We start from the raw sequence: 15324 nt of genomic DNA, 5'->3' as shown, positions 1-15324 counted from the left end.
TGCTCCTATGTTAATCAAGTTTGGGTTTCTAAATGCAGTCAAATTTTACAGTTGTTTTTTGCTAAAACTCAATTTTATATTTTGTGGTGGAATTTAATGGTAGTTTATATGCTTTTAGTTCCATATTTTCTTATTATTGTTTGAGGAGTTTGGAAATATAGAAATCTTAGATTATTTGAGAATGTTACTTGTACAATTCAATAAGTTGTTGATAATTGTCTTGACTCTGTGGCAAGTTTCAATTCTATTAAAAACTTTTAGTTGATTGTGAGAAAAGAAAGTGTACTTATGTAGTAGTGCTATGCATTTTCTCCGTAACTCCAACTTTGGCCGACCACCCACTCCAATTCTGAATCCGACAGAGTTGGAAAGTCAAAGTTTGGAGTTAGAGTTTGGAGTTGGAGTTGGAGCCAATATCGGCTTCAAACTTTGAACTCCGACCTTATAAAAAAACATTCTTGATTGCCACTTTTACTTGTTAACTTTAATTCCAATATATGTCATGTTTCTTCCAACCTTTTATTTATGTCCTTTTATTTGTTTTCTTCTCATGTCTACGCTACTTCTAATCTCAATGTTGTTAAGGTGCAGAGTGTGGGTCGATGACAAGAGGAAGAAGAAAGGTGGAGGCTTGATTCGGGAAGAGGAGATATCAAAGGGGCACATGAGGAGCAGAAGGGGATTTGGGGCATTTCAAAGGGGACGTCGAAACGGTGCATGGGAGGAAAGGGACATGCGGCATCGTTTCAAGTTGTTGTTTTAGTTACTTGATTTTAGTTGAAAAAAATGTAAAATGTTGTTGTTTTGATTAATGTCTCTAAACGCCGTGTATTAACAGTTGGGTTGTAGGGACCTTTATGTCTTTTACTTGTATTTCTGTTAGGATCATGCAGATAAGGGGAAAAAGGGAATCAGTGATTTTCTTATGTGAAATCTGAGCTAATTTGTCATCTTCTTGTGGGAGGTTTTGGATTCTTCGAAAATCCAAGTTATCATCAGTGGAAACACTGTAGCTTTCGTTGTTATCAGCTACCTGTGGTCACCTATTGTCCTTCCTATTTTACTACGCTATTACATTGTTAGTACAAAAAAAGTATAACAAGTGGTATCCTTAGAGCCTACGGTCTTTCCCTTCCATCCACCATAAATCGAAGCAATATTTTATTTACCAATCCGGAAACTCACCCAACCAGTGTGCCCATGACGGATAACACCAGATCCAAATAGGAGAACAAACAACGCAAGGCTGAAGACCAGGAGCATGCCCTTCAACAGCTGGCTGAGAGAGTGGACCAGATTTCTGAAATGCTTCGTACACTCTGGGAGCATCAACACTAGCAGATTTCTGAAAACAAAAATGATAGAGAGAGTGAGAGGAATGAGCAAAGAAGAGCATTAACCAAGGGAGTCAAACTTGATTTTCCACTATTTGAAGGAGAAAACCCAGCAAGTTGGGTGTTTAAAGTCAATCATTATTTTGACTTTCACCAAACTCATCCATCACATAAATTATTAATGGCTTCCTACCACATGCATGATGAGGCATTAGTATGGTACTAGGATGCTTGGGACAGTGGTCATTTCACCAATTGGAAAACTTTTACACGGGCACTTTTAATTCGATTCGGACTCACAGCTTTCGATGACCCGATGGAAGCCTTGACAAGGCTTAAACAGACCTCCACTGTGGCCGCGTACAAAGCTTAGTTTGAGGCACTCTCAAACAGGCTCAAAGGGCTTTCCGAGGTGCACAAACTAAGTTGTTTCATCAGTGGTTTGAGATGAAATACAGCTCCCATTGAAAATGTTTAATCCTACAAGTCTGAATGTAGCATTTGGATTCGTTAAGATTCAAGAAGAGTACATTCTTAGCACACGAAAAGGACTAAAACCAGGAGGAGAAATGAATGTTTTACCCATGGCAGGATGACCATCACTTGGGGGAGAGCATTCCACTAAAGGCAGTAGTAAGTGGACTAAACCATTCACTCATACACAGAAGATTTTCTCGACACTAATGGATAAGAAATTGCGGAAATGTTTATGTTATAATTGCGACGAGAAATGGAACCAGAGTCATATTTGTAAGTCTCCCAAAATTTACCTATTACAAGGTTATAAAGACATGGAGGAAGAGCAAACCGAGTGTGGGGAAGAATGAGATCAATCAAAGGATGACAGCTTGATGCTTACTAGAGTTGAGGTAAATCCTGAGATTTCCTTAAACATCATTTCTGGAACCCCTAGCCCGAGTATTATGAGAGTGAAATGGAGGGTTAATGACGAACAAGTGGTGATTCTAGTATATTCAAGAAGCTCACTTAGTTTCCTAGACCCAACAGTAGCTAAAAGAACTAATCTAAAGGCCAATCAGTCCAGTAAATTGGCAGTGAGAGTGGCAAATGGAGCAATTGTTCAAAGTAAATGCCATTGCGACTCGGTGCCCCTAAAAGTGCAAGGTATACAGTTTTGTTCCTCTCTTTATCTTAATGAATTGGGCGGGTGTGATATTATATTGGGAGTAAATTGGTTGGAGAAACTTGGTTCCATTGTAAGGAATTTTTCAAAATTATCTATGCAATTTGAAAAAGATGGTCATAAGGTGGAGCTTAGAGGGTTGGAACCCCAACCAATCTCTATTGAGGGTAGTAGCAAGGCAATGTTGGCCTTGGTGACCAAGGGAAGGGGTTTTTTGCTTTAGATTCAAATGGAGAAAAAAGTGAAAATTGTGGTTGTGCAAAACACTGAAGTTAGTGAGCTGTTGAAACAGTTTAAGGGGGTGTTTGAGGAGCCCAAGGGGCTGTCTCCTATGAGGAATCATGACCAAAAAATTGTGTTAAAAGAGGGTACCCCACCTATCTCAAATCGACCATGTTGCTACCTCAATTACCAGAAAATCGAGATAGAGAAGATAATAGCAGAGTTGCTGAAAATAGGAGTGATTAGGCCCAGTTCCAGTCCATTTTCCTCACTCATACTGCTGGTACGTAAGGCTGACGATAGTTGGGGCATGTGTGTTGATTATTGTGTACTAAATCAACACATAATAAAAGATAAATTCCTCATCTCAATGATAGATGAATTATTGGATGAATTGTGTGGAGCGAGGGTGTTTTCAAAGCTGGACCTACGGTCAGGATATCATTAGATTCGGGTGGTACTTGAGGACATTGAGAAAACTACTTTTAAAACTCACGAAGGACACTACGAGTTCTTGGAAATGCCCTTCGAGCTTAACAATGCCCCCTCCACTTTTCAAAGGCTTATTAAACAAGTATTCAAGAAGTACTTAAGGAGGTTCGTGTTAGTATTTTTCAACGACATTTTGGTGTATAGTGGGTGTTGGAATGAGCATTTACAGCACTTAAAAACAGGTGTTGGAATTACTGCAGCAACACCAACTTTATGCGAAGTTGTCTAAGTGTCGCTTTGAAGTGGAGGATGTTGATTACCTCAGGCACATCATTTCTCATGAGGAGGTACGGGCAGATCCGAATAAAATTAAGTCTATAATTGATTGGCCCTCACCAAATAATACTAAGGCCTTGAAGGGGTTCTTAGGCCCAACGGGCTACTATAGAAAATTCATTAAGAGATACAGATTGTTTGCAGCTCCATTGACTAGTTTGCTTAAAAAGAATAATTTTAGGTGGAATTCAGATGCTGAACATGCCTTTAATAGGTTGAAAGAAGTGGTTACTCAGCTCCAGGTGTTGAAACTTCCAGATTTTACTCGTCCTTTCACCATTGAGTACGATGCTAGTGGTACGGGAATATGGGTTGTCCTAATATAATATGGACAACCTATAGCTTTTCTAAGCAAAGTATTGAAGGGGAAATGACTCTTCTCCTATCCACCTATGAGAGGAAGCTGTTGGCTTTAGTGACGACTGTCCAAAAGTGGAGGCCTTACTTGTTGGGGCAATCATTTATAGTCAAAACTAATTAGCAAACACTGAAATTTCTACTGGAACAAATAGTAGGCCCAAAAGCATGACAAAAATGGCTTAATAAGTTGATGGGGTACGAAATTAAGATTGAGTACAAGAAGGGGCAAGATAATAGAGTGGTTGATGCTCTTTCTCAAAAGGAACGATTGATTATTCGGTAGAAGCAGTGTTTACTTAGATTTCACTTCCAAAACCAGATTGAGTAGGGGAATTGAAGCCGAGTTATCAGCTGTCTAAATAGTTCACAGATATTCTTGCCAAGGTAGAGGGACAACAGAAGATTCCTAAGGGAATTTCTATCATGCAATGGCTACTTCTAAAGAAGGGAAGATTGATGTAGGTTCTAGGATCACCTTTCATTAAAAAGTTGCTACATTATATCCACACTGATCCGATGGCTGGCCATACATGGTACTTCAAAACTTATCAGCAGGCTAAAAGAGAATTTTACTAGGTTGGTATGAAAACTGAATATTAAAAGGTAGGTGAAGGAATGTGAGGTGTGCCAAACAGTTAAATATGAAAATATTCCTCCTACGGGGTTGCTTCAGCCATTGCCCATACCAGAGCAAGCTTGGACAGATATCTCTATGGACTTCATAGAGGGTCTACCCAATTCAAATGGGGCCTCAGTGATTCTAGTTATTGTTGACAGATTCACCAAGTATGGTCATTTTATGGCCCTCTCACACCCCTATACAGCCCAAGACGTGGCCCAGGTTTTTATGAATGCAGTTTTCAAACTACATGGTTTTTCCAACATAATTATGTCTAACCGTGATTCTATTTTCCTAATTTCATTTTGGAAAAGTTTGTTTGAATTACAAGGAATTACATTAAACTTCAATTCTGCTTATCACCCTCAAAGTGATGGCCAAACTAAAGCTTTGAACAAAAATTTGGAGAGTTATTTGAAGTGTTATGTGGGGCATAAACCAAGAATCTGGGTGCAGTGGTTGTCATTAGCCGAATGGTGTTACAATTCAAGCTACTATAGCTCAACAAAATTGTCACATTTTGAGGCTTTGTATGGGCACCCTCCACTAAGACTCATTTTTTACATACTCGGGACCTCAAACAATAATGCAGTGGACAAAGTGTTATGAAACATATCACAGATACTGGAACTTGTAAAGCAAAACCTCAAATCAGCTCAAGACCGTATGAAATTATTTGAAGACAGAAAAAGTACCGAGAGAGAGTTTAGTGTAGGTGACTGGGTTTACCTGCGTCTTCATCCCTATCGACAGAAGACTGTTGCTGTGCGCCACAATTTGAAGTTGGCCCATTGGTTTCACGGGCCCTTCCAAGTGATCTAGAGGATCGGATCCGATGCACCGCCTTGAGCTCCCACCGATGTCCAAGATCCACCCTGTGTTTCATGTGTCCTGCTTGAAAAAAAAAAAAATCAATGAGAAAGTTCAAATCTTGCGTACTCTACTATCCACAAACGAGAAAGGGGAAGTTTTACCTGGGCCTGAGTAGATAGTTGAGAGCCATATGAGGCAGCAGAGCCACCATGCCGTGACCAAGGTCCTGGTGAAGTGGACAGGAGCCTCTATGGAAGACAACACTTGGAAAAAACTCTAGGATCTCAAAGCCTTGTACCCACACTTTGTGGACAAGGTCTTGTAAGTGTGGAGGATTTGTTAGGGTGCTGAGTGTGGGTCGATGACAAGAGAAAGAAGAAATGTGAAGGCTTGATTCTATCGAAGAGAGTTAGGGAAAATGAGGAACAAAAGGGGATTTGGAGCATTTTAAAGGGGACGTCAAAACGGTGCGTGGGATGAAAAGGACATGCAGCGTCGTTTCAAGCTGTTGTTTTAGTTACTTGCTTTTAGTTGAAACTAATGTAAAGCGTTGTAGTTTTGATTAATGGCTCTTAACGCTGTGCTTTAATAGTTGGGTTGTAGGGACCTTTATGTCTTTTACTTGTATTTTTATTAAGGTCTGTAGATAAGGAGGAAAGGAGAATCGGTGATTTCCTTACGTGAAATCTGAATTAATTTGTCATCTTTTTGTGGGTGGTTTTGAATTCCTTAAAAATCCAAGTTATCATCAATAAAAACACTATATTTCCATTCTTATTTCTGTTTTGCTACGCCATTACATTGCTAGTACAGTAAAAGCATAACAAATGTCAAGAAAAGAATTCTTCCCAATCTACTTTTCACGCCATTCGGATTCCCAATCTCTGCCACTTTAAGAAAAATTCATTTTTATTTGTTTTCTTCCGCCACTTTTTCATCCCAGGTAACCAAGTTTCCTTTTATTTGTTTAACTGCTGTGCTGCACACAACTCTCTCTCTCTCTCTCTATGTCCCTCTCTCTGCGTGCTGTGAGATTCTTGGCTTGGCACGAAAGAAAATGTTATTTTTTTATAAAAATATTTTAATATCGAACCGAGTTGTATAAAAAATATGTTATTTTTATAAATTATTGTATAGAAAATGCCACAGAGTTGTGAAAATAATTGAACTCTTTTTTTTTTTTCAATAAATAAACAAAATTAGAGAGATTACTCAGTAAAAAAATATAAAAATAAAAATATAGAGGCACGTCCGCCGCACGTGAATAAAGTAGACCAAAGACGAAAGGAAAGAGCAAGAACAGTGGATTAGGGTTCGTTCGTTGCCTCGTTGGTGCTCGTACTGGCAAAATGAAGCTTGCAGGCCTGAAATCCGTCGAGAACGCCCACGATGAGTCAGTGTGGGCGGCTACGTGGGTCCCGGCCACCGATACCAGAGGTGCCCTTCTACTCACCGGGTCTCTAGACGAGACTGTGAAGCTCTGGAGGTCCGACGAACTGGTCCCGGAGCGCACCAACACGGGCCACTGCCTCGGGGTTGCGTCCTTGGCGGCTCACCCCTCTGGCCTCATCGCCGCCTCGGCCTCTCTCGACAGCTTTGTTCGGGTCTTCGACGTAGATACCAACGCTACCATTGCCACTCTCGAAGCTCCGCCATCTGAAGTCTGGCAATTGCGCTTCAATCCCCAGGTAATGGGACCAACTATACCTTTCTTTTTCTTAAGAATTATCTCTATTTTTTCTTTTGGTTTATGAGAAGTGGTTGAACAGAAAAACAGCTAAAGTTTCGATTTATGCTCTTTTTTTGCCCTGTTGAGCCTAATTCAAGTTTGTGGGCTTGGTCCCGATATACCCGGAAATCGTTAGTGTTTCTGTAAAATCGAATTGTTTGTTATTTTTTTGTTTCAAATCGTGTGTTGAGCTTCAATAATGTTAGTTATTAGTAGTTCTCTTTTGTACTTGTTTTAATAAAAAGAGCTATCTGGTGGCTTATGAAAGTTAAAAGCTTAGTGACGCAAAGCGTCGGTCTTTTTTTATGTGTTTAAATTTGCTTGTAATCGATCTAAAGGCTAGGTTCATAGGAAAAATAGCGTATTTTAGTGCATTCGTATTTCCGAGCCTTCAATATGTTTTTCCTCTTCTCTCTCTCTTTCTCTCTCCAATTAGCTTGTACATGAATTTCTTCTACTTGTTACAGTGATGGCTTTTGGTTCTGATTCTCATTGGAATCGAGGAACTAAGTTTGAGTCAGTTTATTACTTGCTATGTGATTGGTTTAGTTTTTGTTGCTAACCTCGAGTAGTTCATGAGAGAGGCACCGTGGATTGACATGGTTGATTGTTGTCGTGGTCTAATTTTTATCATATGTGCGTATTAAGTATAATGGCTTTTCAAATATCTATCTTGCATCTACTGCCAAGAGCTCGTAAGGAATTTCAGCTTTGCTTTTCTAACTTTAGAAACACACTTGCATATTGGGAGCCCTCCTCTCTCCATACCATTAGAATTTCAATCAGTGGCAATGCCATCTTCTATGCCAGCTTCTTAGAAATCCATTCTTGGCCTTGGCCCTCCACTATCGGTGAGTTAGAAGTTTTGAATGACTTCAAAAGTTGGAATTGTTTGTCTTGTTCTATAGTTGCACTTCTTGTGCTTATTTATATTAAAACATATGGTACTTGTTTTGTGCTTAACATCTATTCTTCTATGCTGTGTCTGTAAGTTGTACTTTGCATAGAAGATCAACATATTCTATCTAAATATAAATATTTGTTTTCTAGTTTGTGTTTTGGTTTGCTTGAACAGAGATTTTGTTGCTCCACATTATTAAAATTCTTGAGAAAACACATGCCATGCCTAGATATTCATTAAAAAAAAAACAGAGAACACGTCTAAATAATTTTTATTTGAAAACTAGTAATTTTCTTTTGTGTACATATGCAAGTAACAAGGATACTAGAAGAATGAGTGTAGAGTCCATCCCATTCACTCGAATCAGTTTTTGCACATAACAACACTCAAAGCTAGCTCTCTTGCAATTATGCAAATCATCTATCACTTCACAGAGCTTAAGTTCCTTTTAATAGGCTGCTAATGTCAGTTCATTAGAAAACTTGAACATTATAGGCTAGCTGTGCAATTGAAAATAGCAAAAAGAGAGAAGATAATGTGTTAATATTCAAAATTCAGGACTAGCTGAGAGAGAAAGAAAATCAGAAAACATGATGTTAAACAGCATGCATGCTGTTATGGTAGCTGAGTCAGGGGCATTGGGTAGCCATGTAACCATGTTGCCATTCTTTTTTGTCTGCTTAGCAAATATGATTGGCTTCCTGTGCAGTTTGCACATGCAACTTGTACGTTTGATATGCCACCTTGTATTTGCAAGATAATCCAAGTTTTGCTTCTTTCATTTAAATAACTCTGTATGATAAAACAGCAACTCGGAACCCATGCCACCTTGTATTTACAAGATGAACCAAGTTTGGTTCTTTCCTTTACATGACTCCTTATGCTAAAAGTTGAAACCGGGCCTTTGCACTTTTTAATGAAATTCGTATAACTTATACATAAAAAAGGGTGGAATCTGGGAAGTCCATCATGTTTTGAATATTTGTTGCAGTATGCTCATAGTAGCTGCCTTTCAGGGTTCCACTCTAGCAGTTGCTGGTGGGGGTAGTGCGTCAATCAAGCTTTGGGACACTGCCACGTGGGACTTGGTTGCCACTCTACCTATTCCTCGTCCAGAAGGTCCCAAGCCCTCTGATAAAAGTGGCAGCAAGAAGTTTGTCCTATCAGTTGCCTGGAGTCCTGATGGGAAGCGCCTTGCTTGTGGCTCAATGGATGGCACTATCTCAATTTTTGATGTGGCTCGTGGAAAATTTTTACACCACCTTGAAGGACACTTCATGCCTGTGAGATCTCTGGTGTACTCCCCCATTGAACCACGGCTACTCTTTTCCGCCTCGGATGATACACGTGTGCACATGTATGATGCTGAAGGAAAATCCCTTGTTGGAGTCATGTCAGGTCATGCAAGCTGGGTATTGAGTGTGGATGTAAGCCCAGACGGGGCAGCTATCGCCACTGGCTCTAGTGACACCACCGTGAGGCTTTGGGATCTTTCAATGAGGGCGGCTGTGCAGACAATGAGTAATCATACAGACCTGGTTTGGGGAGTGGCATTTCGACCGCCAGGAGGGAGCGGCGTTCGGGCTGGTCGGCTTGCTAGTGTGTCGGATGACAAGAGCATATCGCTTTATGACTATTCCTGAAGTAACTGGCATGTGGAGGGTGTACACAAAAAAATTGTGTTGTTATAACTTAATGGATCCCATAAAATATTTGGTTTCTTGGTTTGATCTTCTGATTGGCTATTAATATGCTATTCATCATCCTTATCATGATGTGGCATCATATGATTAATAGGTAAGTGAAATATCACAAATAGCTTTTCAATCATTTAATACGGCTTTATGAGATGATACGAAGATGATGATTAAAAAAATGATGAGAGGTATTACTCTAACTGATATGGTGCATGTTCATATCATAAATATGCCAGATTGTGGTCATATTTATAGAAAAATAAAAAAGTACAAAGTTTATAAAGAGATTAACGAAAACAAAGTACAAAATGAAGCGATTAGATGTACGTCATGATAAAATTATTTTATTGAAAACTTTGTTATTTTTAATTTTATTGTAAGATAACTAACTTGTAGTACCAAATTACTAAAATACTCTAAAAAAATTTGTGGTTTTATCTTCCATACTGGCTCCATCGTAAACATAGGTAAAATAACTTTATTATGCAACGCCAAAGCACATGATTCATTGTTGATTTGACCTAACTTCTTGTGATATGTTAAATTTATTTTATAATAAAAATAATTTTATAATTTGATATATCATATTAAAACACGTCAGTTTGTGAGTTTAATTTTATAATACTCTTTCGTGGCTGAAGCATTTCTCATTTTAGAATTTAAGTTTTATATTTTAGTGCTTTAATTTATTTCTAGATAATGATATTTGGCGTATATTATTTAAAAAATGTGGCATCTTTGAATTCAATAGTGTAAAAACCACTCAACCTTAGCCCTATGAATGTATATCCTAAACTTTTACACTCAACCTTCGTTTTTTTAATCCCATTTCAATTTTGAATACAGTCAATTACGTGTTACAGCTTCACTCCACGTATCGTTCACTTCCACGTATCGTCCACGACTCATCGTTGCCTCATTATTATATGTGTGAAAAAAAAATTGGCGCCTAACATATTTTGTTGCATTTTAACGTACTATATAATTATGAAATAGAGAGATGTGATAAAAAGTTCTTATCTATTCCATTTTGAAATATTGAACATATTAGTAATAGAGCAGATGTAGCACGAGACCCTTCTTGATAAGAACAAAAATGTTTTTTATTTTTTTTTTAGTACTGCTACATCTACAAATAAAATACATAAAAATAATCTCACAAATTGATATGACTTTATCTGATCCGTTAGATATACTTTATAATAAAAGTAACTTTATAATATGACGAACCACATCAAGATATATCAATTTATGGGATTGTTTTGTGTAATTCCTTTTGTGACTAAAATATTTCTCTTTTTTTTTTTCATTCATTTTTTTTATATTCTTAAACAGTTTTTTTTTTTTTATCTAAAAAAAATTCACAACTTTAATAAAAAATATTTTCTTAAGGAAAATGCTAGAGCTCCCGCTGGGGCTCCTGCTGGAGCTCTAGTGTGTTTTATTATGTATATTTTATAGTTTTATATATATATATATATTTTTAATAATTTTAAATATTTTTAAAAAATAAAAAAATTCATAATATTATTATAATACTTCCTTAATCACGAAATAAAATAAAAAATATTTTTTTTATTTATTTTATTTCGTGATTAAGGAAGTATTTTTTAATAATTTGTTTTTACCTTTTGATTAAAAAAATATTTTTAATGATGTTCTAAATTTATTTTATTTTTTAAAATTATTAAAAAAATCTATATAAAAACAACTTAAAAAAAAATACATGTAAACACATGCTACAGCTCCACGGGAGCTCCCAGCAGGAGCTTTAGTATCATTCTTTTCTTAATCAATAAGTTTAAAAAAAAAAATTTGTCGAGATCCAATTGGGACACAACATTCGGTGACTCTAGCATTTTTTATAGTAATATGACCATCCCAAATTAATTGGTTAATTGTGACCATAAATTATTGCGTTATTACGTTAAATACTTCATAATAATTATTATTGATGGTAACCCGCATCATAATGTCTAATTTTAAATTTTGAATTTTAAAACGTCTATTAAATTATTAATTATAATGCACTCCAATAGTTAAAAAATGATTAATTTTCTATTTAATTTCTTTTACATAACAGATGTAGACAATGCTCGCGCTATAAACACGAATATATCAATGGTCTTTGGGTGCTATAAACACGATTTTTATCAATTTTTTAGTTGGGCATATGAAATTAATTAATTGGATTGGAAGCTTTCTAATCATGGATTATCTTTACTTCTAATAAAAGCTTGATTATTCTTCTAGAAATAACCTAAAGTCATGACTTCATCATGGCTTAACTAGATTTTGTAAACTCCCTAATTAATCAAACTCATTTTTATCAGATATTTTTGCAAAATATAAGTCTTAGGCTGCGTTTGGTTTTCAAATTCAGTTGAGTTTAGTCTAATTTTAAGTTGAGTCTAACATCCAAACACTCAACTATTAAATTACTAAACTCACCTCAACTCAAAACCTTCTTACACGTGGGACCCACAACCTTTTTCAACTTAAAAGATCTTTATATGTGGAACTCATAACCTTTTTCAATTTTTCATAAAAAGTATTAAACTCATCTTAACATTCAAATACATTTTAAATTAAGTTTAGATGAGCCCCACATAACTTCCCTCACTACTCAACTTACTACTATTCGTAAAAAACTAAACTTAGCTGAACTCAGCTCAACATCCAACCTCAACCTTACACTTATTATGGTGGCAAGTTTAGTTGCATTTAGATAATAAAGTATTCTCAGATATTTTGTAAATAATATTGAAAAAATAATGATAACATATTAAATAGTAATTAAAAATAGATAAAAAATAATAATAAAATAATAAATAATAATGAGATATTCTAATCAGTTCCCAAACTTAGTTTGGGACTCGGGTGTGTCGACAAAAATGTGTCGGGGACTCGGGTGTGTCGACAAGCAAGATTGCAAATAAAATTTTCATACAATATTTATTTTGTAATAACTCAAGATCAATATTATATCAAAATTCAAATATTAATTTTATTTTAATTATTTGTAATTAATAATATAGGTCAAATTTAAGTAGACAATAGTTCAAGTCGTATACAAGTCAATCATAATCCCATGAATTTAATTGGACAAGGATTTTTCTGAGGATATCCAGCCCTCCATCTCCGACGGATCCCAGCTGACTCACTTTAGACACCGCCCGGATAAATTGAGAAAAAAATTAAAAATTATTTTTTTAAAAAATTAAAAATTAAAAATTAAAAATTTAGAGAGAGAGAGAAACAACAGAGACGGGAGGGAAGCTGAAACTTGCTTTTCGTGTCTGTGTTGTAATATATAAAAGCCATCCACAGCTCATTTTCTTCAAGACAGAGAGAGAGAGAGAGAGAGAAAGAAGCTGCAGAGAAGAGGGCAAAAGGGAAATCAGAATCCTCTCTCAGAACTTTGTATTCTGCTAATTATCATCTTCTTTCAGCTCTCTTTGCCGTTTATATTCACAAAGCTGCCACTCCGATCTGACCACTGAGTTCGGTTCTTTTCCAGTCGGTCCCGCCTCGGATGAGTTAGAGACCGTGATCGCCTTTTTTCTACAATCTTTATGGTAACTCAAATCAAATAAAGAGACCCTAATATATATATATATATATATATATACACACACACAAACACACACACATATATTTACTTCTTTTTTTCCCCGTTTGGCTGATTGGTTCTATTTGCTTGACTCTTTGATTGGCTGAGTTGAATCGGCTTTCATATGTTTTGGAATCTTAGCTTGTGCTTGAAATTAATTATTTCTTTATTTTGTAATTGTATTATGACATATAACTTTGAAAATTATAGCATAAAGGCTAGAATCTTGATTTCTTGGAATTGGTTTTTTGGCAAAATTTATGTCTCAAAATAACTCCTGTTTTATCACCTGCATTGTAGAATTATTGGTTTAGTGCATAATTTGTGGAATTTGAGTATATGGCGGGCACCATTGAAAATAATAGACAACCCACTCCATTATCTTATAATTCATAATTGTATAGTTAGAGGAACATCATAGTGCCTTATGATTAGCCCAAAGTTGACAGGGATTGACGTTTAGTGACTGACCGAGTTCAATCATGCCCTAGGAAAGAGAGATTGATCTAAGTATTCACCTGGTCGAAAATAATTTTCGTACACATTGAGGGATCAGTACAAGTTGATGTGGCTTGGTCTTGGCTCAAATTAGTGGGATTAAGTCGACCATTTTGCTTAAAGAGAAGTGGGGTTTGATGGCTGTGCCTTGTTAGTAAGAATATTTGAGCTCAAGTCGTTTGCTTGTATGGCAGTGTTTCTGCATGATGGTGGAATTTCCACCTAAGGAATAATTTTGACTTAAGAAATGGAACCATTGGTTGCAGGGCTGTAAACAAACAACTCTACTCGAGTTTCGGTTAAACGCAAGTTTGGCTCAAATTCGTTTATTAAATGAGCATTCACGAACACAAAATAATGATCAATTTATTACACGGTACAACTCGTACAAAGCACGGCTCTACTCATGCAAGCTTGTATAAACTCGAATAACTTTGAATTTATTATTTTCTATAGCATTATCTCTATATGTATAATGAAAACATTTAAAATGTTGAAAGGGATTAGAGCAAATCATGTTCCTAATGCTAATATGTTACTTGAATCCTTGTGAATCTAATTCCTGATATATGTATATACAAAATTTATAAAGATATTGGCAAAAATTCAAAATTTTTAGATAAAGTTTCGGTTAGACTCAAGTTCGGCTCAAATTTGTTTATTAAATGAGCGGTTCATGAACACAAAATAATGATCAATTTTTACACGGTACAACTCGTACAAAGCACGGCTAGACTCTTGTAAGCTTGTATAAACTCGAATAACTTTGAATTTATTGTTTTCTATAGTATTATCTCTATATGTATAATGAAAACGTTTAAAATATTGAAAGGGATTAGAGCAAATCATGTTCCTAATACTAACATGTTACTTGAATCCTAGTGAATCTAATTCCTGATATATGTATATACAAAATTTATAAAGATATTGGCAAAAAGTCAAATTTTTTAGATAAAGTTATAAAATACAATATACTTTATAAAGTTATAAAGAGCAATATAATTTATCTATTTTATCTAAATGAAGCAACTCGCGAATAAGCTCAAACTCGCTCGAATATTAAACGAACTGTTAATGAACATAAACCTTGTGTCGGTGGGGTTGTCGATAACTGAGGAGGCTGCACAGCTGGGGTTGTCGACGCCGGGAGGGCCATGGTCCAGTGGAGCGACACAGACTTGTGCATCAGAATTTTGTGTGTTGCCTCCCGTCACCACGGCCATGAAGGTGACGTCCCAGGTGCCGGACATTGAATTACTTCAGCGTCCTGTAGATGAGAGGTTGGTAGTGTCGTTGGTAGGGCTGGAGCATTGTGGGATGCCACAGAAATTCCCGTTGGCGACCCTTGTGCTGATGGTTGACCTCCATGCTGTGCAGGTGCCTATAACGGCGCCGAAATCCATTAATGTAGCAGAGGAACACACAATTGTCATCTCAGACAACGCGGGAGGTGTGGGTAATGAAAATGAGGTTAAAATGGAAGGGACTCTGGTTGTATTTGAGTCTACAGAGGGAGAGGAGATGGTGGTTGAGGGGTGGGAGGATGCAGAGGGGGCAAATCCTCTTTTGAGGTGGAAGAACTTACTCCCTTGAACTCATCCGAGGGTGTCAGATTGGGTAATTCAA

At 36.6% G+C, this 15324-nt stretch overlaps 2 protein-coding genes across 4 annotated transcripts in view; both read left to right on the top strand.

The window, feature by feature from the left end:
• The first annotated feature begins 6544 nt into the window (after positions 1-6544).
• LOC109008916 (WD repeat-containing protein VIP3) lies at positions 6545-9660 on the top strand. Its single transcript, XM_018989205.2, has 2 exons — positions 6545-6948; positions 8907-9660. Exons 1-2 carry the CDS (start codon positions 6610-6612, stop codon positions 9531-9533), a joined length of 966 nt encoding a protein of 321 aa, XP_018844750.1. The 5' UTR covers positions 6545-6609; the 3' UTR covers positions 9534-9660.
• Positions 9661-12931: 3271 nt separating this feature from the next.
• The window catches only part of LOC109008897 (myosin-17-like), a 35432-nt gene continuing 33039 nt past the window's right edge, over positions 12932-15324 (top strand). For all 3 annotated transcript variants that reach the window (XM_018989191.2, XM_018989183.2, XM_018989174.2), the window contains exon 1: positions 12932-13165. In XM_018989191.2, the coding sequence (XP_018844736.2) occupies positions 13163-13165 (3 nt within the window). In that variant the 5' untranslated portion in view covers positions 12932-13162. The remainder of the gene's footprint in view (positions 13166-15324) is intronic.

Source organism: Juglans regia, chromosome 1 (genome assembly GCF_001411555.2).
Source record: "Juglans regia cultivar Chandler chromosome 1, Walnut 2.0, whole genome shotgun sequence".
NCBI classification, from domain to species: Eukaryota; Viridiplantae; Streptophyta; class Magnoliopsida; order Fagales; family Juglandaceae; genus Juglans; species Juglans regia.
The sequence above is the reverse complement of the archived record's forward strand: the minus strand, read 5'-3'. Positions and strand labels throughout refer to the sequence as shown.